Here is a 27,107-nt window from a genome sequence, read left to right on the forward strand (position 1 = left end):
GGGGGGAACGGCCGCGCAGGTCACGTGGAGGCGCCCGAATCTGCTGAGTGATGGCGGCGGCGCCATCTTGGGGCGGGACGGGGCGGAGGCAGGCGCGGGGCTGAGGGGGCTGAAACGTTTTTATTACCGTTAGTTCCCGTACAGAGAAACGAGAGGGAAAGGGAGCACAGCAGGGCCGGACCTGAGCCGGCCAAGGTGGAGGGGAGACCGAGGCCGCCCCCGCCGCAGCCCCGCGGCCGGCAGGCACAGCCTGAGGAGAGGAGGCGGGGGGGGGGCTCCGTGAGGCGCGGGGGTCCCGCGGTCCCGGCCCCGGGTGGGTCAGACGTAGCCAGGCTTCACCGACAAGCGGCGGCAGTTGGGGCAGCCCCGACTCCCGTTGGTCTGGAGGCACCTGCGAAGGGAGGAGGGTGGTTGTGCGTGGGCTGACCCAGGAACAGGACCCCTCCCCTGAGGAACAAAGGTTTGGCCTCTTCCCATCCCCCTTTCTAGCGCCTTCTTCGGCGAAGCAAACGCTGCTGGAGGTAAATCCAGAGCTGGATGTAAATCCAGAGCTGGATGAGCACCCTGCCCTGAGAGTAGTTTATCCTAATTCTGGTGTCACTTTGAGGCTGTGGTTTTAAATCGTTTTCAAGAACTAAGTGTTACACTTGTGTTTCTTCTAACAATAAAATGATGGTAGAGCTGACTCCTTGAATTCATGGCAGTAGCACAAAACCCGACTGAACACCCTCACCTCTGGGCAAGAGGGGAAGTGAGGGGATTCAGGGGAAAAAAAATCCAAAGAGTGAAGAACTGATTCTCCAAAAGGAGTGAGATAAGAATCTGTGAACTGGGCCAAGCACCTAGAAGGTGAGGACATCGGTGAACAATCCTTTAGAGGACAGAAGTGGGAGTGCGATGGATATTATCCACTAAATATCCACTAAATATCCACTAAATCTCACCCTTCAAGGTCATGGGATTCACAAAACTGCATTGGGATCATGCAGAGCAGAGGTGAGGACCATGCACAGATCTGTCCTGCTCTGGGCAGGGACAGCCCTCCTATGATTGATGCCATGACAAGGATTTTTAGCACTTCCATCTCATTACTTGAAGTGGAAGAAGTGTGAGCAAGGCAGGGCCTGGAGCTGGTTGTTCTTCTCCCCAATGGACTCTCCACACATGCCGCAATACAGCTCCATCTCCTCCACGCACTCGTGGAACTTCACCACATGGTCGCGCAGTTCTCGCTGCTGCCCCTTGGTGCGATAGATCCTCTCACACAGGCAGTGGAGCTTCAGCAGACCCAGCTGCACACCAAGGGCAGAAACACAAAGTGAGCAACACCACGAAGGGCAGAAAAGTGAACAGCAAGGTGAAGACAGACCAGGAAAGGAGTGGAAACTGCTACAGACCCATCAGCCAGCTGAAGAAACATCAGTACAGCCAGCACATAGTGCAAGCTGCTGCTGCTCAGGGCAGGGAAATATTTTTTAAGAGACCCCTTCTACTCTACCCCTCCATTTGCTTCATACCCCATTTTCACTGCTTCCCATTCCCCTTTGTTTATCCCTCCATGACTCCTCCTGCCCTCAATTTGCAGAGTTGATCATATGTGCAGCTGCCCAGAACTTGATAACAAAGCAAGTCCCAAGCATCAGCTGCTTTATATGGACATATTAATAAGAAATAACCTACTGGATACTTTAATGCTTGGCATCTTAGGTTGCCTGACAGAAGACTACAGACAGTGCTGAAGAGAAGCTGTGTGATCCTACCTTGTTCCCTAGTCCCTCTGCCAGCTCCTGTGCCTTTTCAATGCTTTCCAGAGCCTATGAACAGAGAGCATGTATCATCAGTTCCCAGTCTGATCTATCAAAACAAGACTTGTATGCATACCCTATGGGAACTATTGAAAATATTCCCATCCTACTCTGCAGGGTCAGTAATTGCTGGGAAGCTGCAGTCGAGGGGAGTTTGGGGTGTAAGGGTTTGATGAGTGTTCTGAATATTCTGAATATGAGGCCTACCTGCTGTGTCCTGAACCATTCTTCTGAGTATCAGATATGAATCTGGGAAGAAGTTACACTGAGCAAAGTTTTTAAGTTGACATTTTCTTCTTGCACTGCAAACACAGTGTTTACTTGCAGAGATTGCAAGGTGTAGATCACCCAACTGATTCTCTGCTGTGGGCAACTCAGATGCTGACAGCACCCTGAACTTGTTTTTTTGACATGTACTTGATTTCCTAATGTCTGGGATGCTTTGAGCTAAAAATCTTTGTATGTCATACGAGTGATGAGAGTGATTCTTCATTGTATCTACACCCCAAACAGCATCCCTGCATGGCATGGTGCAGGCATTCCAGGTTCAAGGGTAACCTTTAAGCATCTCATTCTGCAGCAGGCAATGTTCCTGCCCTACAGTCTGCTCCATCTACTGTAATTTGGGTTTTAACACACACACATTTCAAAATTTTCATCACGCCCTTGTACTGTATCTACCATTTTATTCCCCAATGATTTTCTGCCCTCATCTCCCTGTTTCACATTGCAGTTTATACACTTTCAACGTTTCTCTAGGACTTTGCTGCCATGTTTGTAGGCAAAGCACATGGTGGAGCTGTAGAGCTGGGTAACCATCATCACCATCACAACCGTGAGGCTAAAAAGGGGGCAGCAGGACCTATTTCAGAGCACAAGGCAGCAGCAGGCAATTCCCTTCCTTCCCTCAGTGCTGGTTTCTCAGTGTTTGAAGTCAACAGGGTCTGTAAGTTGCCAAGTCTGATGTTCATAGGGTTAGTGACAAATTCCTGGCTGAGAAGGACCTTTCACAGAAATATAACTGTACAAACCACAGCCCCTGCTGGCAGAACCACAAGGTACCAGTCTATACAGATATCTACAGGGTGGGTCCAAGGAAGATGGAGCAGACTCAATAGTTCCCAGGGGCAATGGGCATAAGCTGGAACATGGCAAGTTCCATTTAGACACAAGAAACTTTTTTTTTTACCATGAGATTGACATTGCACTGGCACAGGGAGGGTGTGGAGCTCCTTCAAACCCACCTGGATGCAGTCCTGTGCTGTGTGCTCTGGGGGTTCTGCTTTACTGGTCTGGGTGATCTCTAGAGGTCTCTTCAACTCTGCTGATTTTGTGACTCTACTGCACTTTGATGGGCATACAGTTCAGAAAAAGACTGCATGCTCTGACCTTGTTTAACAAACTTCTGCAGAAACAAGTTTGTAACTGACCTTGTCCAGCTCCTTCTTGCTCATCCAGCACTTAGTCACCCCCAGCAGCACCTGGATCAGGCCCAGGCGGTTCCCAATCTCTGTCATGATGCTCATGGAAGAATCATACCGGGGAAAGGCTGTCTGCAGGAGCAGGGAGGAAACCAAACGTTATGCTGTGGGCCTGCTTTTCGCACTCTGTTGCCACCCCGTCCTTCCTGGCAAGCAAGGGCCATACCTGCACGTCCTTGCGGCTGCGGTGGATGTCAGCAAAGCACAGCAGGCACAGCGCTTGCAGGGGGCGGTCACCGTGCTGCAGGGCAATCTTCATGGACTCCTGAAAGAAATTGCCTTTGGGTCAGCAAAGACAAGACAAAACAAAACAAAACAAAAAGCTTGTTCCTGTTTTTCCAAAACAGCAGGGCTGCCACTGAAGGGCCACGTCTGAGGACACGGCACTGTCGTTTTGAGTGTTCCCAACCTGAGTGCAAACATTTTTAGACGCCACAGCTCTAAGACTGGGAGGCAGCAGGAGGATCCAGAGCCCAGTGTGAATGCTGCCATCTCTTCTCTTTCAGTTCTGAAGGCAAAATCCCCTCGCAGGGACCTCCCCAGCTCTGCTCCTGCCTGCAGCCCCTACCTCGCAGCAGTCCATGGCATCTGCCAGGCGCCCCAGCTTCCGATAGGCCACTGCCATGTGGTACTGGCTCATGGCACGGTATTTCAGGCTCCAGCCCTTCCCATAATCATTCACCAGCTCAGCTGCTTTACAGGGGAAGAACAAGGCTTTCTCGTAGTCCTGCATGGCAGGCAAAGAGACAGAGAACAGATACAGCCAAAATGAAGCAAGCAAACAAGCAAGAAACCCCAGCCATTTGTTATTTACTAACACTGCAACAGCTGGATGGGGTCTGTACACCTTTCAAGCCCCGCTGCTCCTTTTTCACATCCCTGTTTCACTAGGTGTTTTCACAGGGTATCAAAGTGGGGAAGGCAGAATTGCAATGTTCTGAATTCATGTTACTCTCTGGATTCAGAACACTGGGGTGGTGACACAGCAAATTAATGTCTTCTTGAATGCCATCTGCTTTACTCTGCAGGAACCACTTACCCTCCTCTGTAACTAAATGCTGAAAACTTTCTCTACTCTTAAATCCTCTCTGCTTTCAACATTTACACAGAGCTCTCATGTTCTCCACACAGTGAGTCAGAATCTCTAAGAGACTGGTTATCTGCCATTGCAAGGAAACAGGAACAAAAAACCTCATGTCCTTGCCAAATCCACAATAAGCATAATACAGTGTATTTTCAATTTTTAAGCATCATTCTGCATTGAAAGCACTTTACAAGTAAGTCTTACTTTACAACAAGTATGTAAAACTGTTATCTATATATCCACAACAATCCACAAGTCAGCTGAGACTGCAGAAATGAAAAGTTCTCATATTTTCAAACTCTCCAAGATGCACAAAGGAAACCACAAGTTTTTAAAATTTCCTTTCTCCCTTCTTATTCCATACCTTAGAAGTATTGACTAAAATGTTCTATTTTTTTTTTTTTTATTATGAGGGAACTTAAGACTTCAGTTGGTAATTCTTCAATTAGTGATAAAAATCAAGACTTTGTGAGGAAAAACTTTGTTCCTGCCTGGTTTTGGTCACACAAACAGCTGTGTGCCTGGAACAGTGGTAGAAATAGAGAATCCTTGAGTTCTGGCTGCCAGTCCTGTGTGCTGAAAGTCCCTCCTCTTCTCTCAAGCAGAGGTTGATCTTTTTAACACACAGGCACATTCACAGCTGCTTTTGCTGTGCTACTCTCACCCTCCCATCCTTGCTGTGAATGAGAAGCCTCCAAAGTTTTACATTTTTATCTGACCGCACTCCCGCAGCACTTCGCTTTCCACAGCAAAGAAACAACCTGGAAGTCTCACACCATTTCAAATCCTTTCCTGAACCCATAAGGAGACAACCACACCTCTCTCCCTTGGGTCACCGCACCTTTATCTGGGCATAGAAGTTCCCCAGGCTGCAGCAGACCCGACACTCCAGCATCTTGTCATCGTTGTTGTGCGCATAGCGTAAAGCTTTCTCGAAGCACTCCAGAGCCTTCTGGAAAATGCTGAGGCCCAGGAAGGCATTGCCCATGCTGAGGCTGACCTGGCCGTTCAGCTGCAGGCTCACAGTGGTGCCCTGCATGTTCAGGCAGGTTTTACAGTATGAGATTGTTTTCTGGAATTCACAAAGCTTCTCGTTGCTGCGAGCCAGGTTCAGGTAGCTTTCTGTAAGGTAATCCGGGTCCTCCAGCTCCCGTGCTGTGTCAATCTGTACCACTGCAAACTTGAAGTAGAAAAGACAGTGTTCATAAAGGTGTTGTTTATTTAAATATAAACACCTGCAGAGGAGCACCCTGTGCTGCAGAAGTCTCTGAGCAGGGCAGAGAAGTGCAGCTGCATGGACTGAGGAGCATGGTACACACTGTGCAGTTATCCAGTGGTTTAAAAACCTATGAAGAGTCTGAAGAAACCTCTCCCTCTCTCCACACAGGCTCTGGAGCAAGGAAGATGGACCAGGCTGGCAGTAGGTGGGGAAAAAAGCTGTTAAATGGCCCTGAAGAGAGGCAGGTGAAGCAGGAAACATCTGACAGAGAGCAGCTGAGTTTTCTTTCACTCAGTTTAATTCACTCCGCTTTTCCCTGGAATTCTTGGGCTATTAAAGTACTCTACTAATAAAACAAAGTACTAATAAAATAAACTACTTCTTTCATTGATTTTATACTAACAAATTGCAGTCTTTTTGTTCAATAACTTTCAGGACTCACTGCATACAGCTCTCTGGATGTGAAATCTTTTTCTTCTACACTGCAAACTCTTATGAGCAGGGACTCTTCTGTGTTTTGCAATGATAAATAAATATTTAGCCATTTTCCCAGAATGTGTTTACAGTAGAGCTTAGCAGTTCAGTTTGTGGATAGTAATTCCCAAGGACACCAATTTCTTCCTTTTTGTAAAATGGCAATACCTAATAACTACTAGAACATCTTACGTTCTCCACAAAATAAAAAAACCCTAACATAAAAACCCATAAATGGGCTACCTATATGTCTGGGTACATATGTTCTCAGTTCCCTTAGCACTTCAGGAAAGCTGCTATTTGGACCCACTAATGTGCATTATTTCATGCTTCCCCACATTCCCTTACCTTTGTACAAGTTCATTAATTCCTGATTGCCACAGCCTCGTTGCTTGGTGTGAAGTAATTTTTCTCTCCAAAAGAGGTTGAGCATCATAACCCTTCTTAAATCACTCCTGTAATTTCCTCTCTCAATGATTTGTTGCTAAAATTCTCCTTCCTCCATCCTTGATCACTCATGGCATAAAATCTTCAGTTTGACTGGAGCCTTTCTAATACTGGCAAGAACTAAAAATCACTTTCTCTGGTCCCACTTTCTGTTCTCTTCTCAGGTAACAAATTAAAGGTTCAGGCATACCAAGCCTGCTCCTTTGCCTGTTTCCTGTTTTCCATGAAGCCTTCAGTATTTCCCTCAGACAGCCACATCTTTTGCTGCTTCTCTCCTCCCTGTTGTTTCAGACACCACCTAATTCCACATCACTGATCAGAATTTGGTTTCTTCAAGTCTTCCAAGTGTATGAATACCCCCCTCTTCTTCTTTGTTCTCAGTATTTATCTGTAAGGCAGGACTTTGTATGGATGGGTTTACCAGCAAGATGTGGTCCCTGCCCCCTTCCCATTCTAAACAGAGCTACCAAAATTTTTTGTATGAGATGTGGGCACCTCCCCCCCCTTCACATTTGGTGCTAAATGCTGAATGATCACCAGTCCAGTAAGAGGCAACCAAAAGTATCAGGACAAGAATATCAGGGCCCTGTAGCAAGAGCCTATTTCAAGCTGGAGTAGTTTCTTAAGACTGTTACAACATCCTCTTGCCTTGTCATCCAGATTCCTGAGTCGCCTTCCCAAACACTGCCCACTGCTCTCTGTACACATCGTGCTGCTTCTCAGATCCAGACAAGCTTCTTTTTGTTTACTTAAACACATTTATCCTTATTCTCATGGAATGTAACTTCAGCTTCTTATTCTCTTGAAATGTAACTTACACTTCTTTTTACCACTCTTCCACCAAACCCCATATCCTTCTTCTATGCCATCCTGAATCCTGGGAGACCCTCCCTGACATCAATGGTCAGATCCCTACTGAAAAGTCTCTCAATCCCCCTGCTGAAAAAGCATCCTTTCCCCTCTTCATCGGCTCCCTTGTGAAAAATTGTGATCACCGTAAGATCTACAGGAGATATCAAACAACAGCTGAACAACAAGGTAACAGATGTGTGTGCACAAGACTGCTGCTTATAGTACAGAATCCACTCAGAGATCTCTTTTTTTCACTGCCATACACATTATAACCAACATTAAGTGGAGCAAAGGCCCTGTTTTCATACCTTTTTCTGAAGCCCAATAACATGGTGTGCCCATTTGTGGGGAATAAATCATGAAAGGTCTCCGTGATTGACTGGAGAACTTCAGTAACCTGGGAATCCTGAGGGATCAGACCCACTCAAATGCAGCATTCTGTGTGTCTGGTGGGCTGGAGCTATCGATCACCACAGAGGTGATGGCAGCTCCCAATCTGCACTCAGCAGCTGGTGTGTTCTGCTGGATACCAAACCAAACCCCCAGCTCACATTCTGCTCTCCAGCCACCCTTCTGCAGGGGATGGGGGGTGACACAATGGCATGCATTCATCTCCAGTTTGTCTTACCTTCAGCATATCTTTGTATCTGCCCATCTCTGCATGAGCAGTGATGAGGCAACCCAAAACCCGAAACCTGCCAGCAGGATCCGCAGACTTCTCCAAAACCCTCATCCAAACTTGCAGGGCCTTTTCAGTCTGATTAGACTGGTAAAGATGGAGTCCTTTCTCTATCTGTTGCTTTGTCTGATCCTGACCCATCTCCCATGCATTAAAAAGCCTCATACACTAACCTCTAAGGACTGCAAAAAGGAAATGCATAGAAGAGAACACACTTGGAATGCCCTGATGGAGGAGGGCGGGGTGTGTGCTCCTGGAGTCAGGAAAGGGCTGGAGCTGGGGCAGGCAATAGCAAGAAGTGGTTGCTCAGCACTGAAGGCAGAATCCCAAATCCATTTACAAACGTCTTGCTCGCTGGGACTCCCTCAGTGCCTTCCCCTGCCCAAGCCCATAAACAAAGAGGAAAAGCACAACGGGGAGAGAAAGAAAAATATCAAGTGAGAGGAGTGAAACTCAACCCCAGCAGCCAGCCCTGCTCTGCCCCGCATTGGCTGCAGCTGCTCCTGCCACTTCAGCTCACATGGCTCCCAGGAATGCTGGACAGGCTCCCAAGATCCCAAGGTCACAGCAAGCCAGCTGCCCACCCCTGCCCACCAGCATGCACTGCAGAAATACCCCAGGGAGGGACAATTGGCTGCAGTCACAGGGATGTCTCCATTGTCTCTTTGCCCTCTCTCTCTGTCACCATCCCCTTTCACAAGCACTGGTGGGGATGGGTCAGACCAGGAGGTAGCAGCCTCAGCCAGGACAGGAAAACAATACATGTCTTAAAAAAATGTGAGGTATGAAGTAGAATGCTCCAGCGTGTACACACACAGAGTTAGACTTGCAACAATGTGCTTGAGTCTTGGCCACGCATAGAACTCAGCCCCCCCTTTCATGGGCCTGGGCTACCAATATGAAAGTTTCAGCAGACAAAGGTCAGCTCTGTCACAGATTTGCTGCAAATATGGTATGGACTTCTTAATTTCATGAACAAACTTTGTTCATGACTGCCTGTCACCCAGTGCCACTGGATACCGGTGATAGCCCTCCAAGAGCTTCCAGCAGGGGTTGTTATAAGGGGCTGCTGTAGTTCTGCATCTAGAACTTTTATGATGAATGACAATAATGACCCAAAGCAACAGATTTCTGGACTTTCTGATTGCCTAAGAGGATTGCTAGTCAGGTTAAAAGACAGATTTAACTCTACCACACACCTTTGAACAGACCAACTCCTCTAGGAGTCACACCCCATTGCTGTGCTGCATTTTTAGTGGGACCAGTCCTGGTTATCTATAGATTCATTTTGTCCTTTATAAGAAGAGATACTAAACTTGGGGCAGGGGCAATGTCTCAGGAAGTTTAATGTTTTTCAGGTACAGAAGTCCCAGGCACCTGTTTTGGGATCCTTTTATAGGCTGAAGGGAAAAAATGGCAGCTCAGAGTCTTAACAACAGACCCAGATGCAGAATCTGGCATGACTCCAGCTGCCTCCCTGCTTCTGTGTGAATTTGGTGGCATCAATTCCACAGGCAAAGTTAAATTTTAACAGAATTACCCCACAGACCATCCTGGCCTGTGTCATGGCTGCCTAAGGTAACACAAACCCAAGGGAGCCTTCCTGAGGTAATATCCCTTAGGAAAACAGGACAAAAGAGAATAAGAAATCACAGCCTACCCATAAGCTTTATGTCATAGCAGTTACGATCTTAAGAGATTCCACCATACCTTCATCCAAAATTTCCTCAGAAATGTATTTTAAAAAGAAAATAATTTTAAATGGTAGAAAAGTCTGAACAAGACTGATTCTATTCTGGAAGCTTACCTACTCCATGATAGTCGCATTATTTAATTTAGCAGTGTTTTTCACAGGGACAATATGCTGGATGATGGTTTAGCATAGACTCTCTGTACTCTCAAACTTTTGGAAGTAGAAACAGGAGGTTGAAGGAAAGTAATGCTGAGGCACAGCTGGCTAACATAAAAAAAAAAAAAAAAAAAAAAAAGATAAAATCACTTCAGCGACACTGCTACAATTACCTAGGTACTTTATAGCGATTTTAGGGCTTCCATAAGTCTGATTTGGATTTTTAAAGTCTCACCCTCCCTGCAGTAATTCTTATGTGTCACTCTGGAGGTGGGTGGTGGGATGGATACAAGATGCAGAAATCAAATCCCCAGGGAAAATGCTGATAATGGTGCATCAGATTTCTGGACTTGGAGAAGAGAGAGCAACCATTAGAGTCTGCTACATGACAGAATCAAGGCAGGACTTGGAAAGGAGAAAAAAAAAATAAATCATCACATCATTCTTTGCTTGGAGCAGACTACCTTGGAAAACTCAACCTCCACAAGTACTTTCCTGTACCTTAAAATCATCCTGATGCCTTTGAACCAATGCTCCAGTGCACTGCTCCCCTCAACACTCATCTTTGTCCCATGAAGAACAGGCAAAGTGAGAAAAGGATGCCTTGCAGTCTGACAGGACCCATCTAACAGGAGGGAAATGATCTGTCCTGCATTTTATTGATCACACTGTACTTGCTTGCTTTTGAGTTCTGTGAAACAGTGCTTAGTCCTTTAAGAATCAACTCACCTACTGAGATAAAAAAACCTTATCCTAGTAATAGTCACTTTCAAAAAATGTTTCTCACATTCTGATATGGAACATGTCCCTCTGAGCCCTGTGCAGCTGCCTAGGTAAGAAGGGGTAAATGGGTAGAATCATTTACAAAATACACAGAATGAGTCCAAGACACTGCCTGTGCTGCTCTGAGAAAATAATGGCAGAGCAATCATCAGTCTGTGGCTCAAGATTGATTCAGTTTCTTCTCAGGAACTGCAAATAAGTAATTCTGCAAGATGTATGGAAGCACCAGATCAGGGAATCTCACCTGTCATGCAGTGTAGCCAATCACATGGTCACTTCTTCAGAGGGACCACACTGAGCTGCTTGTCTTCCTCCCCATTGCTCTTCATCCCTGGTGACTCCTGGCCATATGGAGACTGCAGAACACAGCTGGTAAAGTCAGGAAGATTGGAGACTGGAGTCAAAAGGAACAGTGAAAGGTGGAGGTGGATGTGAGATGCAAAAAATTTCTCCTAAAACATTCAACACCAGGACTTGAGCTACAGGTTTGTGCATTTCCTGTTGGTGTTGATAAGCATAACGTGAAATGCTGATTATTTTCAGAGGTTACTACTCTGACTCTTATTTGTAGCTTACTTGTCTACTTCTTGGTGGTGGCCTTTGAAGTTAAAGAAAAAAACCTTCAAAAAAATAGTGACCTTCCCAGAGGGATCTGGTATCAGTTCCCTAGAGCTTTGATTGCAGAAGATAGGGGCAGCCAACTCAATGACAACAAAAGGCTTTCTTTTTATCCTTCTTCTCTTTTTATCCTTCTTTTCTTTTTATCCTTCACTTCAGAGGTATCTGAACTGAAATCTCTCCAGCCTCTCTTCTCAGCAGCTGCACAGGCAGCCCAGCACACCCTGCAGCAGGTGGCTCAGGGCCTCCCTGCCTGCCAGGGAATGGAATGCAGTGCTGAATCCTGCTGCTTCCAGAGTGCTGGATTTACACTTATGTAGGAAGCAACGAGCTGAAACAGGTTTTGCCAGAGAACAGAGGGAAAGGACGTGGAGGAACAGAGCTGTCCTGAAAATACTTGCAGCCTCTGAGATGCAAGGCATCAGAAGGAAGGAGTAACTGCTGAGTTTTAGGAGCTTGCAGCAACCTGGTAAAGTCATGGCCACTGTGGTACTTTCCTTCTGAAAAAGACAATATTAATATCAATCTTGTGGCAAGTTTCTAGATTAATTCTATTTTGCCTATACCTAATATATACCTAATATATATACTACTTTTTTTTTTTTTTAAGCAACTGATTTTATTTCAAATTATTAACTCCGCTTAGTTCTAGAGGCAAAGCAGGCAACACAAAACCTCCCATAGTAAGTAGCCCCATTTGGGGTTTCCCAGATAATAATACTGGGTAGTATTTCCAGGATCAGCAGCACTAGGGACTCCAGATACCTTCATGCTGCAGAACCAGGACAGGCTCAGCAAGCTTTGGACCTGTTCCTGGAAGGGGTAAGGAGGCAGTGGTGGGTGTGGGGCTGGCAGCAGCTGTATGAGCTGGTGCCTGTCTGATCCCACACATTGCCATGTACATGTGCTGTTCCTACAGAACTGAAGCCTGGTGTTGTGCCCAAGTTACTTAGCCCTTGAAACACCAAGAAGCATGGACAGGCAAGTGGCTGCACAGCATCAGTTCTGTGAGGCTGAATATGCCTGCACCTCACTCTCCAGTGTATCACATATCTGCATTATCCAAGATTCTCAGCTTCTCTGTTCCTAATGTCTAAAGGGGATCTGACTGCCAAATGACACAAAATGAACTCTAAACAACAAAGAAAAAAAACTTTTCCATTTCTACTCAAATTAGCTCACCTGCACAGAGCTAAAAATCCAGGGCTGCATTACACATCTAGAACAAATGGTACTGGGCCATGAAAGTTTTTGTGGCTCACAGCTATGAAACTGGAAGATAGCTCCCTGATCCTTTGACCTTCCCACACTTGGACCCAAAAGGAACCTCAAGTTTAAGACACAAATACAACACACAATGACTCTTCTCAAACAGTTTAATAGCAAATAAACAAAGGAAGGTACCACACTTGGCATATACAAAATGACTTATTGTCTGTGTGTCTGTGCAATTAAAACAGCTTTAAGTTGCCCTTTGGGACAAAAAGGAAAAAAAAAACAACAAACCAACACACACATACAAAAGGAAGAAAATTCCTTTAACACATACTCGCTCGTTCCAAACTTGTAACAAATCTTCTCATTTTTAAACCCACTACACAAACTCTGCCATCAGATCAGAAAAGCAACACGTGCTCCTCTGCTTTTTAAACCATTAAAGTAAAATCCGTAATTCTCTACAGAGTACAACACAATTTCACACAAAAAGACATTTTGTTTTGCAAATCAAAACAAGAAAAAAAAGGAACAGCTCAAACAAGGTAGAGAAAAGCATTTCTACGACTGAACCACGACTTCGAGTTGATTAAATCCCGTTACTGCAGAACAGACTCTACATTTGGTCATAGTGGCAATTTGTTTTCTCATCACATTGTGTATCACTTTACATTGTTTTCTAGTAGAAAAGGCAAAAAACTGTACAAAACCCCTAGTGTTAAATACAATGTTTGTACCAATAAAAAAGCCCACAGGTTTGTCTCCAAAATGTAAATTTTCTTTTTAAATTATTCACAAAAAGCAGCCAAAAATCAGAAAGGCAGCTGCTGCTCCACTGTCTCAAATCCATTAAAACCACCACAGAACAATTAAAACAACCAAAGGAAGAAAAAGAAAGAAGAAAGGAAAGGAACATCCAACGTTTGGCATTTTGTTGTTTTTTTTTTTTTCCAGATATTTTTCCACAGGTTTCCCCCAAGTTCCTTATGGAACCCAACGCAGATGTACGGAAATGGATTGGCAGTTCCTCAGTGCCCCCCCCCCGACACACAGCCCTGTGCATTCAGACTGTGGGACTAACAGCAGCCAGCCCACAACCCTACCCCCAAACCCAACAAATCTCCATCCTTTTCTCATGCTTCTCTCCCAGCTCCACACATGTTCCCAGCTCCAGAGGAAGGTCTGCCCAAGCCAAGCCAAACTCAGCTGAGAACAGAGCATCTTCAGCCAGCTCAGGAGTGGGAGAGAGAGAGAGGAAAAAAAATCCTTTTGCATCTTTGCCTCATCCCAATCAAACATGATTTGTTTTCTCCGCAAAACCCCTTTCTGCTGGGATTTCATTTCACATTATTTTCCACTGTTCAGATACCCTACACTACCTTGCTTCTCCTTTTGAACTTTAGCACAGCACACACTCTTCAGGTGCTTTCATCTAGAAGCTACATCCCAGTTTCTACCTGTGCAGGTGGTACATAGGGCAGGGGGGAAGCCTGCAACCCAGAAAGCAGCAACCTGTTCTAGTTCCTCCTGCAAGCCAGAAAAAAACCTGCTTAGCTCATTACCCAATTTAAAAACTAAACAAAAACTAAAAAATCTCCGTAGAGATTCCCCAGCTAAAGCCCTTGAGAAGAGAGCTGGGGATGGTACCCTGTTCATGTAACAGCTTCAGAGGCTGTTGTATTGTGCTTGTAACTTGGGAAAAGAGCCATCAGCTGTAGGACCAGGTCTGCAAATGCTTTCTCTTGAACACTTCAAACCCTTTGTTTCAAGACCTAGATCCTTCCACCAGGATCCTGCCACCAATAATATCAAACTGGGGCTGAGCTTTGCAAAAATGTGCCCTTGGATTATACAAAAGGCTCAGAAAGAGCATTTCAGAAGAGCCCTAAGATTCAGCTAACTTTGGATACAGAAATACTGTGAAGTTCCCCAATCTTCCTGCCCCCCCCCCCCCCCCCCCCCGGCTATTCCCCCCCTTCAACCAAAACTTCCACTGCAGCGGAAGTGCAACCAAGCATCCTGGGAGCCTCTGACAGCACTGGAGATGGAACAAGATACAGGTGCTCTGTCAGGCAGACAGTCTAAGTGCACAGGTAGATGCCCTCAGGTGGCTTCTGATCAGATATTTGTCACACCAAAACCACCAATTTAAAAGGATACCTTTGAAACCCATTAAATTGCTCAGTTTTTGCACAAACTATAGAAAACAGAGAGGTGAAGGTGATATATACGAGGGTGTGAAGAAAACAGCAGGAAACATGCAAAACATTTCTGGGCACTATCTTAGTTTGAAAGATTAAAACAAAAACATCACATTTTGCTGAGGAGATTGTAGTTAAAAAAAAAAAAAAGGAAAAACAAAAAAAACAAACAAGCATGCTGAGGCTTAACAGAATACAACATCAACTTTGATCAAATTTTCACTGCAGACTAATAATCACACAGGGAAGCAGAGGAAAAAAAATAAAAATAATAATAATTAAAAAATAATCAATAAATGCCAGGGCAAAAATGTAGCTACAATCAGAAGAAAATGTAGTTCAAGTGTTTCCTGTTGATGCCACTCAAGTCACAAGTTTGAACTCATAAAAACACATGCTGCCTCCTCAAGCACAGAAACCAGATCAGCAAAATGTGACTGGGAAGTCTCCTGAAAGATTGAGTCACACCATATAACTGACTTTTTCTTCAAAGCTGTGTTTTTAAAACTAAGCACACAGAAAAAACCAAGCCTAGAAAGTGATTGGCTGTATGTTCACAGAAATACAAATACTCCACAAGGTATGCTAGCAAGGCTGCTCTGAAGACAATTACAAAGAATCAAATTCACAAAATCAAGTGGTTATCTTACGAAGGTCTAGAAAAATAGAAATTCTTTTATATTCAAATGCAAGTTTAAATATTCCCCTTCAGCAGTCTTTCTAGCAAAACCAATTTGGCAGCACAAAAAAAAAAAAAAAAAAAAAAAAAAAAAAAGAAAGAAACAAACGTAATAAAAATACACATCAGCATCAAAGGTCAACACAAGGTCAAAGGTGAGAGTTCAAGCATCAGAGAAGCTGAAGAGACAAGGATTTGGACGATGTACTTGAACGCCACATCGACATGCTTTAGGCACAACGATGAACAAACGGCAGGAATCTAGAAAAAAAACAAACCAGAAAGAGGGAGACCCACTGAGTTACACAGAGCTGTACATCCAAACACGGAGAGAGAGAAAACAAGAATGGGCACTGTACAATGAGACCTCCGGGGGAAGGGAGTTGGACAGGGAAGGGCAGCACATGCCAACGATGGACAAGTAAAAGTCGAAGTACATGAAAGACACCGAGTAAACACCAAACTGCCAGAAACCAAATGGAAGCAGAGGCCTGGATTTTCCCTCTTGACCACCCAGCCCATGGAGCACTCCACAACATAGCCCTGGGCTGATCTGAATGCACCTCCCTGCCCTGTGCCTCTGCTTAGGAGGAGAACAGAGTGAGTTCTCCCCAGGAGACGGGCTCCAAAAAATGTGGCTCCAGGGCTAACACAGGTCCCCAGAGCCTGAGACAATGAGAGACAAGACAAAGGACACAAGGGGTTCACAGGTGGTTTGAGGCTGAGACTTGTCTTGCATCCTAACACAGGAAGTTTTTAGGCAGTGGCAGCCCAGGAAATTCATGTTCTTTCCTTTAGCTACAGCCCCTTCTCATTCTCTAGGAGCCCATGAAACAGGGAGTGGGTGATTTGGAAGAGGGGAGGAAAAAAAAGTAAAATTATATAAGACAAATTAAGTGGAACCAAAACCTGCACACATTAGCAAAGAATTCCTTAAGACTTTACTGCAAATTAAGACTTGTCCTAGCTGAGCACTTTTTATACCATTAGACCTGCACAGGGATTTTCCGTTCCCAGTCTTTTATGTAAACAGCCCCCAGCTCCCTGAATTCACGAGGAGGGGATTCTGGGCTCTGAGAAGCTCTACAGTCACTGTTGCCAGTTTGATGAGAATTTAGAAATAATTCTTATATTTAGTGATAAAAACACCTTTGATTTCTCAGCCTGTGAACTGCTTGAGATGAGGAACATGTTGGAAAAAATTTGGGAAGCAGAGCAGAGAGGAAGCAAGTTTTTTCCTTTTTCCTTCCTCTTTCTCTCTGCTTCCCTCCTTTGCCCCTCAACTCACCTTTATTTCTCTATTTGTGGCCTCATCCTTCAGCACTTCTCAAAGCTGCTGGTTAGACACTAGAGCAAGGTGAGACTTGCTTACTATTTGCTAGCACTTAGAGTGTGTTTGAGAACAGCAAGTGTTGCGTTTGAGTTCCAAAGCAGCAAGAAGCATCTTGTGCACTAAGCATGCAACACTTCATTTACTAGAACTGCTGAGATCCATTTGCTCTTTGTGCTTTCCAATGCAGAACATGGATTTACTGTGGAGTTCAACCAACTCCAGCAAGCAGAGTACAATGCCACTCTTGAAATTATTCCTACAGTTCTAGAAATACTATGAACTGAGGCATGAGAAACAAGAGACATGAAATTGAGTGACATCTAAGCATACACCACAGGAATTCGTTGTGCCATTTGTTTGGGGTTTTTGGGTTTTTTTTTTGACAAAGATTTAAAAAAATATTTCCCTCATCAATTTTGAGGGGGAAGATTAAATTTCATTAAAGCCCTAAGGATTGGCCTACAAGAGCAGAGTCATGAGGTGCTAGGTAAGTACTTAATGACTTGGGGAAAGTTATTCCAGTTTGTCCTTATTTAATTCTTACAACTGCAATAATTCTGTCTTCTGTGTTTTATATTTTGTGGTAGGTATGCTCAGGGATGTAAAACATTCTTGTGTTTAAATGTTTGCAACAAGAAGTTTTCAAACCATTTTACATGTTCATAGTTGCAGTCTTCGTTTGCAATCTGTTTCATCCAAGTTGCTTTTAGATATTTCCAAAGAAAATCTGGAACAATTTATTTCTGCTTGGCTGTTTTGCCCTAATTCACAACCAGTATCAAAAGAAACATTTGAGTTAATTCTCTGATCCAAGCAGAATGTTTCATGCTATGTGACTTTCAGCATTCAGATGAAAAGTTTTTTCATTACAGATGTATATGCCAGTGAGAAACTGAGACACTTATTCTCCAGATAGTAGCACCCACAGCTAGTAAACTGTTTCACCATTAAAATATAAAGAGATATTCACCATCATTTCAGATACTTTGGAAAAATTCCAATCCTCATTCTGATTAGGATTAAAATTTAATCACTAGACATCAAAGGCATTTTATAATAATCCAAGATTTGTATTACTGGAAGGAAAAAACTCAACTAAAGAGATATCCTATACTGGACTGTTGATTATCTAGGGGACTGAAGAATCTATTAATTTCATTTATTATAGTACTTGATACTAAGTAGCATCAGATTAAGACTTCAATTCTTCATACTCCTTTCATCTTATTATGGCACATCCAGTAAAATCAGTGTCTTCTGAGAAAAAACGAAAATCTATGACATCCATCTCATTATTAAAAATATGCAAGTAGTTCCCAGTGACACATGTAATAGGAATCCCATTTCATTAGAAGTCCTGCTAGCTTTTGTTGTAGTAAATTCAGATTCTTTGGTTTATGAGCATACAGAACACTTTGTCCAGGTGGCTACTTAAGCCGGTCCTTCTGCAGTTCATATAAACTCACCCAACTCATTCTACTATCCAGGAAATAAAGCATTTAAGAAGGCTTTGATTTGCACTAAAACCAGAGCATGACAGAAATTAAAAATAAAAATTAAAAACCAAGCCCCAAGTCCCCAAAATCCCAGACTTTCCTGCCAATGAGTGAGGAAGAAAACTGGCTTCAGACTGGAAGGCAAGAAGAGCCTGAATCTAAGGAGTCAGCAGCAGCCACAAAACAGACACAGAAATGTTGACTTTATCTGATCAGTTCTGTTATCAGAAAAAATCTGCCCAAGTCACAAACTTGATACATTTATTAACTTTGGCAACATATATACATCCATACACCAAGAAAAGGGAAACTTGAAACAGATACACAAAAAAGGGCAACATCTTCAGCTGGTGAAAACTGCTGCAGGGTCTACTGAAGAGTGCAGACCTGCACTGATTCAAACCATCTGACGATCACGTACTTTAAAATTTAACCTGCATAGATTCATTTTTCTTTTGGCAATACTTATAGTTATGCCAGTAAGGCACAAGAACTAACCCAAGTTAGGTGTCTTCAAGGTGATGATGCCTGGGAGGAGTCACTGATCAAACTAAAGCCACAGCATGATCTGGTGAACCTCCTGGAGTCAACAGGAGCTGCACCTACTTGAAATAATGCCAAGCTCGACCCTGAAGTTACAGACACACTGTAGGATGTAGGACCTAAACCATCTAATTTTGGGCAACTGAAATGACTAGTGAAGAGGCCACAGCATCAAGTTAAAAGAAAAACAGGACAAAGGTTTTAGAGAGTACAGTGGGGTAGGGTGCAGAGAAGCTAAGAGTGACTGTAGAGACCCCAGAGCACAGTGCTCTCCTCCCCTGGTTCACAGCATTCGTCTTCCCCGTTTGGCAATTGCTGGGCTGCAAACAGGCCACTGAAAATCAGTAGTTTCAATCATGCACACCATTATGTGTGTAAAACAATCACATTCAGGATTCTACAAAACCCTGGCCTTTTTTTTTTTTTTTTTTTCCAGTGAAATAATTTAGATAATAAATATTCTCCAGCCTGGAGCGGTATAAAACTTCTATAAAAATAGAAACAACATTCTTGGTTACAGCAGGTTGCACGTGGAGCAGTTGCTCCCAACTATTTTTTTTTTCTTTTTTTTTTTTTCTTTTTTTTTTTTTTTTCCTTTTTTTTTTAAAAGTATATTATTTATAAAAAAAAAAAATCCCATTATCACCCTGGAGGTTTTCACACTCCACCACTCTTTTCTCAGAAAACCAGGACACATCTTTCCCATCGTGTAGAATTCAAGTGTACATGGTTCACTTAAGTGTATGGTTACGTTTCTAGAGAGATTCAAATAATTAACATAGAAGGGTACCATATGCCAGCATAACTGGGAAATTTGGCAATCTGGCCTTTGAACCTTTGCCACCAGGAAATAATTTCAGTAATACTGCTATATCGACCTGTCTGCCATTAATATCAACAGACTGGCAACAACCAACTGTTTTGATTTTCAGTTTAAGAATTTAAAGGTCTCTTTTTGGATGTTACAGGTCAGGTCTTGTACTTCTGAGGTGTGAGATTCCCAGGGGACCCAGTCCCTGGGAACATCTGACATTCCCAGCAGAGCACCTCAGGTGGGTGCGGATTCTGGAGGCGATTTTCAGGTTTGGTGCTCCTCCTGCTGGAGTAGAACAGAAAGTCCCAACCCTACATCTGACCCACACACATTTAGCAGCTGGCTCCCAGAGTGCAGTGTTAGCTGGTGGTGCCTCGGGAAGCAGCATCACAAATCAGCAATACAAAGAAAACAAGGAAAAGGAGAAAAATATGAGGTAAACAGAACTTCTGATGAAGATGCACAGAAATTGTAAACTTCCTCTCGTGACAGAGGTGGCTTTTGGTGGTTATAAAATGGGACTCTACTCTGATTTCTTTAAAACAAATAAGGCCAGAGTGTCAAAAGTCCTTAGAGCCCCCTAAAACCAGTGTATAGCAAAGGCCCTCAGCAACACATGAGCCGTTTCACAAGGTGTGCAGAAAAAGGGTGTGTTTGTTGAAGGGGTGTGTTCAATTTTCCTTCCACACAGAAGGTAACAGCTGGTACCAAAAAGCAGAAAAAGGTTGAGTGGGCTCAATGCTCTGCTCTGGTTCCACAGCTCCTGTCTTAGCCTGTTTTGCATTGGTACACAACACCTTAAAGGAAAACTGCAGTATCAAGAAATACCTAATTACTAGACCAAATCACTGCACAAATTGTTTTGTGGGGGGTTTTTGGGTCTCTTTGGTTGGTTTTGTTTTGTTTTGGAGTTTTTGGTTTTTGTTTTTGTTTTTTGTAGTTTTTAAGAAACAAACTTTTATCTGTAAAAGCTTAAATACTGGGAAATCAAACCCTCTGAGAACATGAATGAAACAGGAGCCCCAATACCTGTGTTACACTAACTCTGGGCTTTGTATCTCAGTTTAAAAGTCCTTTTTCCAGACACTTATACTATGCTTATTAGAGCGAATTCTAAATAATACTCTGCAAAAAAAAGAAAATTATTCCACTGAAATAGGGACTGTGATCAACTGTTAAGAAGAAAATTTCCACAGATTACCAGGGATCAGAAGTTTCTTCTCTCCAGCTCCAGATGTATCCATCCAGGCTAAGCTGTCTCTATATACCTTTCTACAAAATCTAGATAAAGTACATGGGTAAGTTCTCATAAATATGGAGAAATTCACTGTATCTCATTAATATTCAACTGTAAATGGATAGTGACATTTTCTGGGCAGAAAATTTATCTAATCATTTTATAAAGTGCTGTGTACAGTCACAGTGCTATATAAATACTACCTTATATGCAGAAAAAAAAAAATCACTGCAGTTTTCCTTTGGCTTGTTAATGTATTCCTCCTTCTAGCCTGTCTCCTGCTTTAGAGATGATTTAAGAAATCCCCACCATGTCATACAGTTAAGCAAATTTTTAAGAGAGGATGGGGCATGACAAAGGCTACGTGGAGCTGGTTCTTTGCTCACCCAACCTTGGAGGGACTCAGTTCTCCTTCCTCATCTTTGTTTTCATCAGCTGTTGTGTGTTATTTCTGCTTTCCCTTCTCCTCTCCCCCATGGAGGTCTGGTGTCAGCTCTGCTTCCCCCTCTCCTCTCCACCCCAAGGCAGTGTGGTGTCAGTTTCTGCTGCTCCCTTTAACCTTCCCTCCCCACCCCCAAGGAGCTGGCATTGGTCCTTCTCAACACACACTGGTTACAAACACAGCAAACTTCAAATAAGGGGAAGGGAGGGGAGGAAGGAGGGAGGAGGAGGGGGCAGGAAAAAAAAAACAAAACAAAACAAACAAAGAAAAACCACCCCTCAGTGATATGGCACCTAAACTCCAAAGTAAAACACTGGAAACAAAAGCACAAACTTGTCCTCCATCCGAAGTGGGATTCTCAGCAGAGGCTGCAGCCGAATCTTCAGGGGAAGATGCGCCAGAGAGAAGGCAGGGATCAGCTTCCAGGACTGTAAAAACACAGCCTTAGGGCTTCGAATCACTAAGTGCGCTCCTCTCCAACTTACCAGCAGATCCTTCTCCCTCCAGTCCTCAGGGGAGGGCGCTCAGTAGGGTTTGCTGTCGTTCTTGGAGCGCTTCAGCTGCACTTTCAGGCGCTTCATGCCGATTTGAAAGCCGTTCATTGACTGAATGGCAGCCTGTGCAGAGACAGGATTGTCGTAACTTACAAACCCTGAGGAAACGGAAAAGAGGTGGTTACAGCATGCCAGGGTTGTACTCACAGCTGGAAATGCAGGTGCTCACAAGGTGAAAGAGGTATAACATCCAGAAGCTCACAACTCTTCTAGACTCTGCATAAAATCTTCTTACTAAGGGCTCTCAGACAAAGCATTGCTGTCTGACCTATGGGACTCTGGCCAAAGGGTGTACAAAGTTCAGGAAACTAAAATAACATTTTCAAGAAATCAAAAATTTCTTAAAAGAACAATGAAAAAAAAAAAAAAAAAATCGCTGTTTTGTTTTATAAGAACTTGTATCTGGGAGAAAACCAAACCTGGAAAATACTCATCTGTGTGAGTAGATCTGGAGTGAAGTAGCTATCAAGGCAGTGTGGCACTGGTACCACTGCTCTGGTCAGGTTTCCAGGGAAAAAGCATCCTCAAAATAAACTTCCCAGGGTTTTGAAAGAACTCTTTTAAAATAACTCTAGTCAAGGGCTGACATTGCTGCCTGGGGATATCACTCCACAAGTACAGCCTGATGCTCAGCATGCTGCCATGACATCACACAGCAGTCAGTTCATATTTTTTGGCTCCAACACTAAACAATATAGAATATTATGTAGGCACAAACCATAGAGAAAGGGTCATTTCTCTTGCTCCACAAGAAATCTCCATCTATCAAAATAGTCATGAGAACTTACAGCACTATAAAATTACCACAACTGCTTGCATTAGGGTTTCAAAGTGAGGAAAATAAAACCATGACTCTTTCTGTCCATATGTTCAGCCTCCTACTGCACAATCTAAGGAAGAATATATTCTTTGTTCCTTTGGCATCACAGACTTTAGCAGGTACCTGAAAATTATCTATTTGGTTAGTAACAGAAGCAGGACCAGTTGATTCACAGGTTTAGGGTACACTTCCCTCCCTGATATGCCTCCTATCTAAACACACAGTAAGCGGAGAAAAATTTGGGTGCGAGATGTACCCAAGTCAAGTGGTAAATAACAGCAGAAATGGTTTTATTATTACAACATTGTCCAGAATTAGAAGCAAAATTTAAAACTTGCCTTCAGAGCATTTACAGGACAGAGTGAAATGCTCTAGTGTTATATGGTAATAACAATAAAATATTAAGAGCAATGACTCAATGATAATGTAGTCAGGAGCATATACAGCAATGTAAACAACGTACCAAAACACTTGCTCAGGTTGGTCTGCTTGTCAATGAAAACCTTGGCAGAGACAACATTTCCAAAGGGCATGAACATCTGCAGCAGATCCTGATCCCCAAATTCCTGGGGGAGATGGTAGATAAACAGATTGGCTCCCTCTGGACCTTCAAACAATAAGTAGAAATATAAATACAGAAAGAAAACACATAACACACATTCACTTCACAAAAAAACAAACAGGTGTAAGAGCCATTCAGGCCAAATTTTCTAGATAAAGCAGTTAAGCTGCTGTTTGCACTTCTGTGAAGTACTTAATTCCAGAACACATCAGTATGATCCATGCTGGGCTTGATCATTCAAATAATTCTAGCTCTTTCTCACCATTTTTGCTTTTAATTTCCACATCATGCCAACCCCCCCTCACAGATCTTTGCTGTAATGAAAGATGAGAAATAATTGAGCCTCAGATGCTGACTGAATCAAAAGGGGCTCTGCAAATCTTCTGACTCAAAGAAACTAAGTAAGTCTCAATACGAAAATACAAGTAATCACATCACGTTTCACCTGACAGATTCTTTTTTTAAATATCATCCTACATTCTGCTGACAATTTACTCCCACATTCTTCATTTTACATTAAATGTTAAATTGATTCTGAAGAGACTGGCATTAAGCATCTGTGGGAAGAGGTAAAAGACCAAGAAAACAAAATCAACAAAACCACAGCTGAATCTCAGTGACAGTGGATGTATCAGGTTAGTCATATTCTCCTAAGAAAATATAGGAGTATGATACCAAGCATTTAAGACTAGACAAATCTTGGCAGATGTTTCCTGTAAAAAAACTACTTCAGACAGCCCTCAGAGACATCTTGTTTTTATAAAAACACCCCCAAATAAAAGCTCTGCAGATAAGGCAGCTGAACTTTCTCTTTTGAAAACCCCTTGCAGGTTGTTTCTGCAACTTTCTGCCTACCTTCTTTTTGACTTCCTGCTGCACCAATACTCTGCTGTGTTAAAAGACTCTGGTTATAGAGTGTTGGCAAGGCAGCAGCAGCATATTGCTGGATTCCAGAATAAGCCTGTGTGAGGGCTTCCATTGTGCTACCTGTCCCATTTGAGAGCCCACCACTGCCAAGTCCTCCATTTAAGGCAGCCATTCCTGTGTAAGAAAGAGGAAAGAGATGACTGAGTATTTCCACTGAGCCAGATCAATTACCTTTCAAATGCTCTGCAGAAAAAACCACCCCAGAGAACTCTCAGAACGTGAGGAATAATAATCAGTCATCCCCCCAGCTTACCTGCTAAGGAGCTAACGTTGAGGCCTGCTGTAGCCCCTGCCAGTGTCTGCAGTGCTCCAAGAGAAGCCATAGGGTTAACAGAGGAGCTGCTACTGGAGCTAGGTGAGGAACCTGCTATTAAAATAATATCATTAGACTTCAAGCAATATTTTCCAGTCCTGAGTTCCACTTCTTCATCAAGTTATTTCTGTAGAAAATGATAGTAAGGAACAGATACACTGTATGTGAAAAAAATCAAATAAAATCCCAAACCCACTCAGCCTGATTGATCATACTGCTTGGATCTTTTAATCCTTTCCTACATTTCTGAGAAGTTGCTACTTCATTGCAACACCTACTCTTTGTGACAGTAATGTTACTAGGTGTAAGCCATTAGGATTCAAGCAACACACAAATGTTAGCTAAATTTTGTACCTCATATAAGGGGACCAGCAGCAACCTATTTGCTTTTAATTGAGGTAAGAATGGATACATACTAACATTTATCCTTGAAACTTCACAGGAGGTGGAAAAGACCTGAACCACAGGAATTCTAGGGAAATTAAAAAACCTCCAATGAAACAATATATGATTTTCCCATTCTGTCAGATCAGGAACAGCAGATGCCCAGATTCTTCTGACACATTAAATAATTTTTCATTAAAAACCCCTCTGTAGCAGCTGGGGCCGGAGCCAAGGAAAGTTTTGGTACATACATCCAAAATACATGGTCTGTCCCCTGCTGACTGTGCCACAAACATCATCAATCACACAACTCAGGCAGAGAAGTCTACAGTCACAGTACCTCCCAGACTAACAGCTTACAGAGCCTGACAAACTCTGCAACAGGTGGAACTTGTTCTATAGCAACAAGACATCAAAACCATGAGAAAAAAGTTTGATAAGTTTGTATATCAAAAGAAAAAGCAGCTCAAATTTAGGTCACCTACAAAGATTATGGACATGGTAAGAGATTAAAATTTCTGCACAAGATGTGCTGAAAATATTCTTCTACAAACTAAAAGATTTTAAAAACTTGTGCTGCAGAGGCATCTTACAGTCTGTTTTCAAGAGAAATTTATCTGTCTGACCAAGTGGGTAACAGAAGAGCTGAAATTCAGGCATTTTAAGTTTCCTTAGCATGTTTGGGATTCTCAGTTATGCTGTGTGCATCCACTAAAGCCTTGAAAAGAACTGTTAACATCTTTCAAGCAGATACACACACACTACAATAACCACTTCACATGGGTGGCACAAAGTCTCTGCTGGAGTGGAAAATAATTATTTCAATGGGAAACAGCAAACTTGCCTAACAAGCTCCAGCAAAAGCTGTACCTAACAAAAGCTGCATGAGAACCCAGGGAGCTACACTTCATCTCACTGTTTAGTTTTTGTACTGACAAAGGAAATAACAAACCTCCTCTAGGAAAAGTTCTAGACAAGTTCTCTTAACAAGTCAGAAACTGAAAAGTTATGTCTCAAACTATATTTTAAGATGCCTACTCTGAAAAAAAAAAAAGGGTACTATAAGTAGCATATTAAAAGTTGGAAAATACAGAGAACAAATTGCAGTATAATCCCCAAGTTGGTAAAAAACCACAGCTGGCTGAATAAAAGCCAGAGTTCAGAAATAATACAGCTGCCCATATTCCAGAACATCATTCGCTTCTACAACACTTCATTGCTCATCTAAAGAATTCAGAATGACACAATGTTTGACTGATAATAACATAAGTTTAAAACCACAACCCACAATAAAATAGTAGTAGTATGAGGGGGAAAAAATGCAGCATGTGCTAGAGAGACAAGTGAAAGAGAGAACAGGTGCCTTCCCTACTTTAAAAACCTTGTGATGTAAAATAAATTCATTTAAATCCCTACAAAAGGCTGAACACAGTTATTTTTGAACTGTCAGCTGACAGCTTCACCTGTCATTCTTGTCTGGAGTTCTATAATATCTGATCTTTCCCTGCTTGTCTTCATCACACCGGTAACATATTTGTAGACCTCAATGGTATCCTACTCCCATGTCAGGCTTCCATTTCTCAGGCTCCCTCATTGCTCTTCATAGAGAAGGGGTGCCACAGTTCCAGTCATCTTTTCTGGTCTGTTTTTCATGTATGATTTCAGATCAGACAAGCACACAGTAAGGGGAAGGAAAACAAATGTAACTTGACATTTGTACCTTACTCCATCGCTAATTCTAACAGTGTCTCTGTATATCTTAAGTTTTTTTTTGCTTGCTACTGAATTTATGTCTCCTAGTATCTATCTACTGAGTTGTATTTAGTCAGAGAGCCTAACTCTAAGAAAAGTAGCCAAAAATGCTTAATCTTTTTCAGACAATTTGCCTATATATTTAAATAAAAGCCAGAAAAAATAGTGAAACTTGGGGCCTGGACATCACCTATCAACTTCTGGGGACACAGGTAAACTGAGGAAACACTATGTCTGTTCTAGCTCAGTCATCTACCATTCAAGTAATGAGCTACAGAGCACCAAAATTCAGGCAATGACTCTGACTGAACTCTATCAGAATTAGTTCTAGTAAAAGCAAAAAGACCATGGTGTCTCTGAAAATGGTGTCTCATTCTGTTTTGCTCTGGAGCTGGCAATCCTTACTGATGTCTGAGTGTAAAAGATGGCAGGCAAGACACTCCAATCCTAAAATATTTCTCTAACATTTTCTTGAATGACTCCTTCAAAGCCAGCAGTTTAAATGAGTTTATCTGAGGCCACAGGCTCTGTAACATTGATTACC

The 27,107-nt window shown here is 42.9% G+C and overlaps 2 protein-coding genes and 1 long non-coding RNA gene across 18 annotated transcripts in view; all 3 read right to left on the reverse strand.

Annotated features, from left to right (window-relative positions):
* Window positions 1–101: 101 nt before the first annotated feature.
* On the reverse strand, window positions 102–8,491 carry RAPSN (receptor associated protein of the synapse). 3 transcript variants are annotated; one of them, XM_071744935.1, is made up of 8 exons: window positions 7,991–8,487; window positions 5,212–5,550; window positions 3,855–4,013; window positions 3,453–3,551; window positions 3,236–3,358; window positions 1,761–1,814; window positions 1,093–1,292; window positions 102–391 (listed from the first exon to the last, which is right to left on the reverse strand). In XM_071744935.1, the coding sequence occupies exons 1-8, from the start codon at window positions 8,204–8,206 to the stop codon at window positions 319–321; spliced, it is 1,263 nt and encodes a 420-aa protein (XP_071601036.1). In that variant the 5' UTR covers window positions 8,207–8,487; the 3' UTR covers window positions 102–318. The 3 variants fall into 3 exon arrangements, with proteins under 3 accessions (XP_071601036.1, XP_071601038.1, XP_071601037.1); XM_071744937.1 differs by lacking the exon at window positions 3,855–4,013 and having other exon boundaries at window positions 7,991–8,491; XM_071744936.1 differs by lacking the exon at window positions 1,761–1,814.
* A 1,199-nt stretch (window positions 8,492–9,690) lies between these two features.
* On the reverse strand, window positions 9,691–11,285 carry LOC139796720 (uncharacterized). Its single transcript, XR_011726122.1, has 2 exons — window positions 10,918–11,285; window positions 9,691–9,998 (listed from the first exon to the last, which is right to left on the reverse strand). It is a non-coding gene; the product is annotated as an uncharacterized lncRNA (long non-coding RNA).
* A 1,364-nt stretch (window positions 11,286–12,649) lies between these two features.
* Window positions 12,650–27,107, reverse strand: part of CELF1 (CUGBP Elav-like family member 1) — a 55,054-nt gene continuing 40,596 nt past the window's right edge. For 8 of the 14 annotated variants that reach the window (XM_071744982.1, XM_071744981.1, XM_071744978.1 and 5 more), the window contains 5 exons: window positions 24,368–24,481; window positions 24,043–24,228; window positions 23,089–23,232; window positions 21,737–21,903; window positions 12,650–15,647 (listed from right to left, as the gene is read on the reverse strand). In XM_071744982.1, coding sequence (XP_071601083.1) covers window positions 21,776–21,903; window positions 23,089–23,232; window positions 24,043–24,228; window positions 24,368–24,481 — 572 coding nt within the window. In that variant the 3' untranslated portion in view covers window positions 12,650–15,647; window positions 21,737–21,775. Of the gene's footprint in view, window positions 21,904–23,088; window positions 23,233–24,042; window positions 24,229–24,367; window positions 24,482–27,107 lie in introns of all 14 variants that reach the window. The other 6 variants (XM_071744977.1, XM_071744975.1, XM_071744973.1 and 3 more) reach the window with 3 other exon arrangements.

Source organism: Heliangelus exortis, chromosome 5 (genome assembly GCF_036169615.1).
Source record: "Heliangelus exortis chromosome 5, bHelExo1.hap1, whole genome shotgun sequence".
Classification (NCBI taxonomy): domain Eukaryota; kingdom Metazoa; phylum Chordata; class Aves; order Apodiformes; family Trochilidae; genus Heliangelus; species Heliangelus exortis.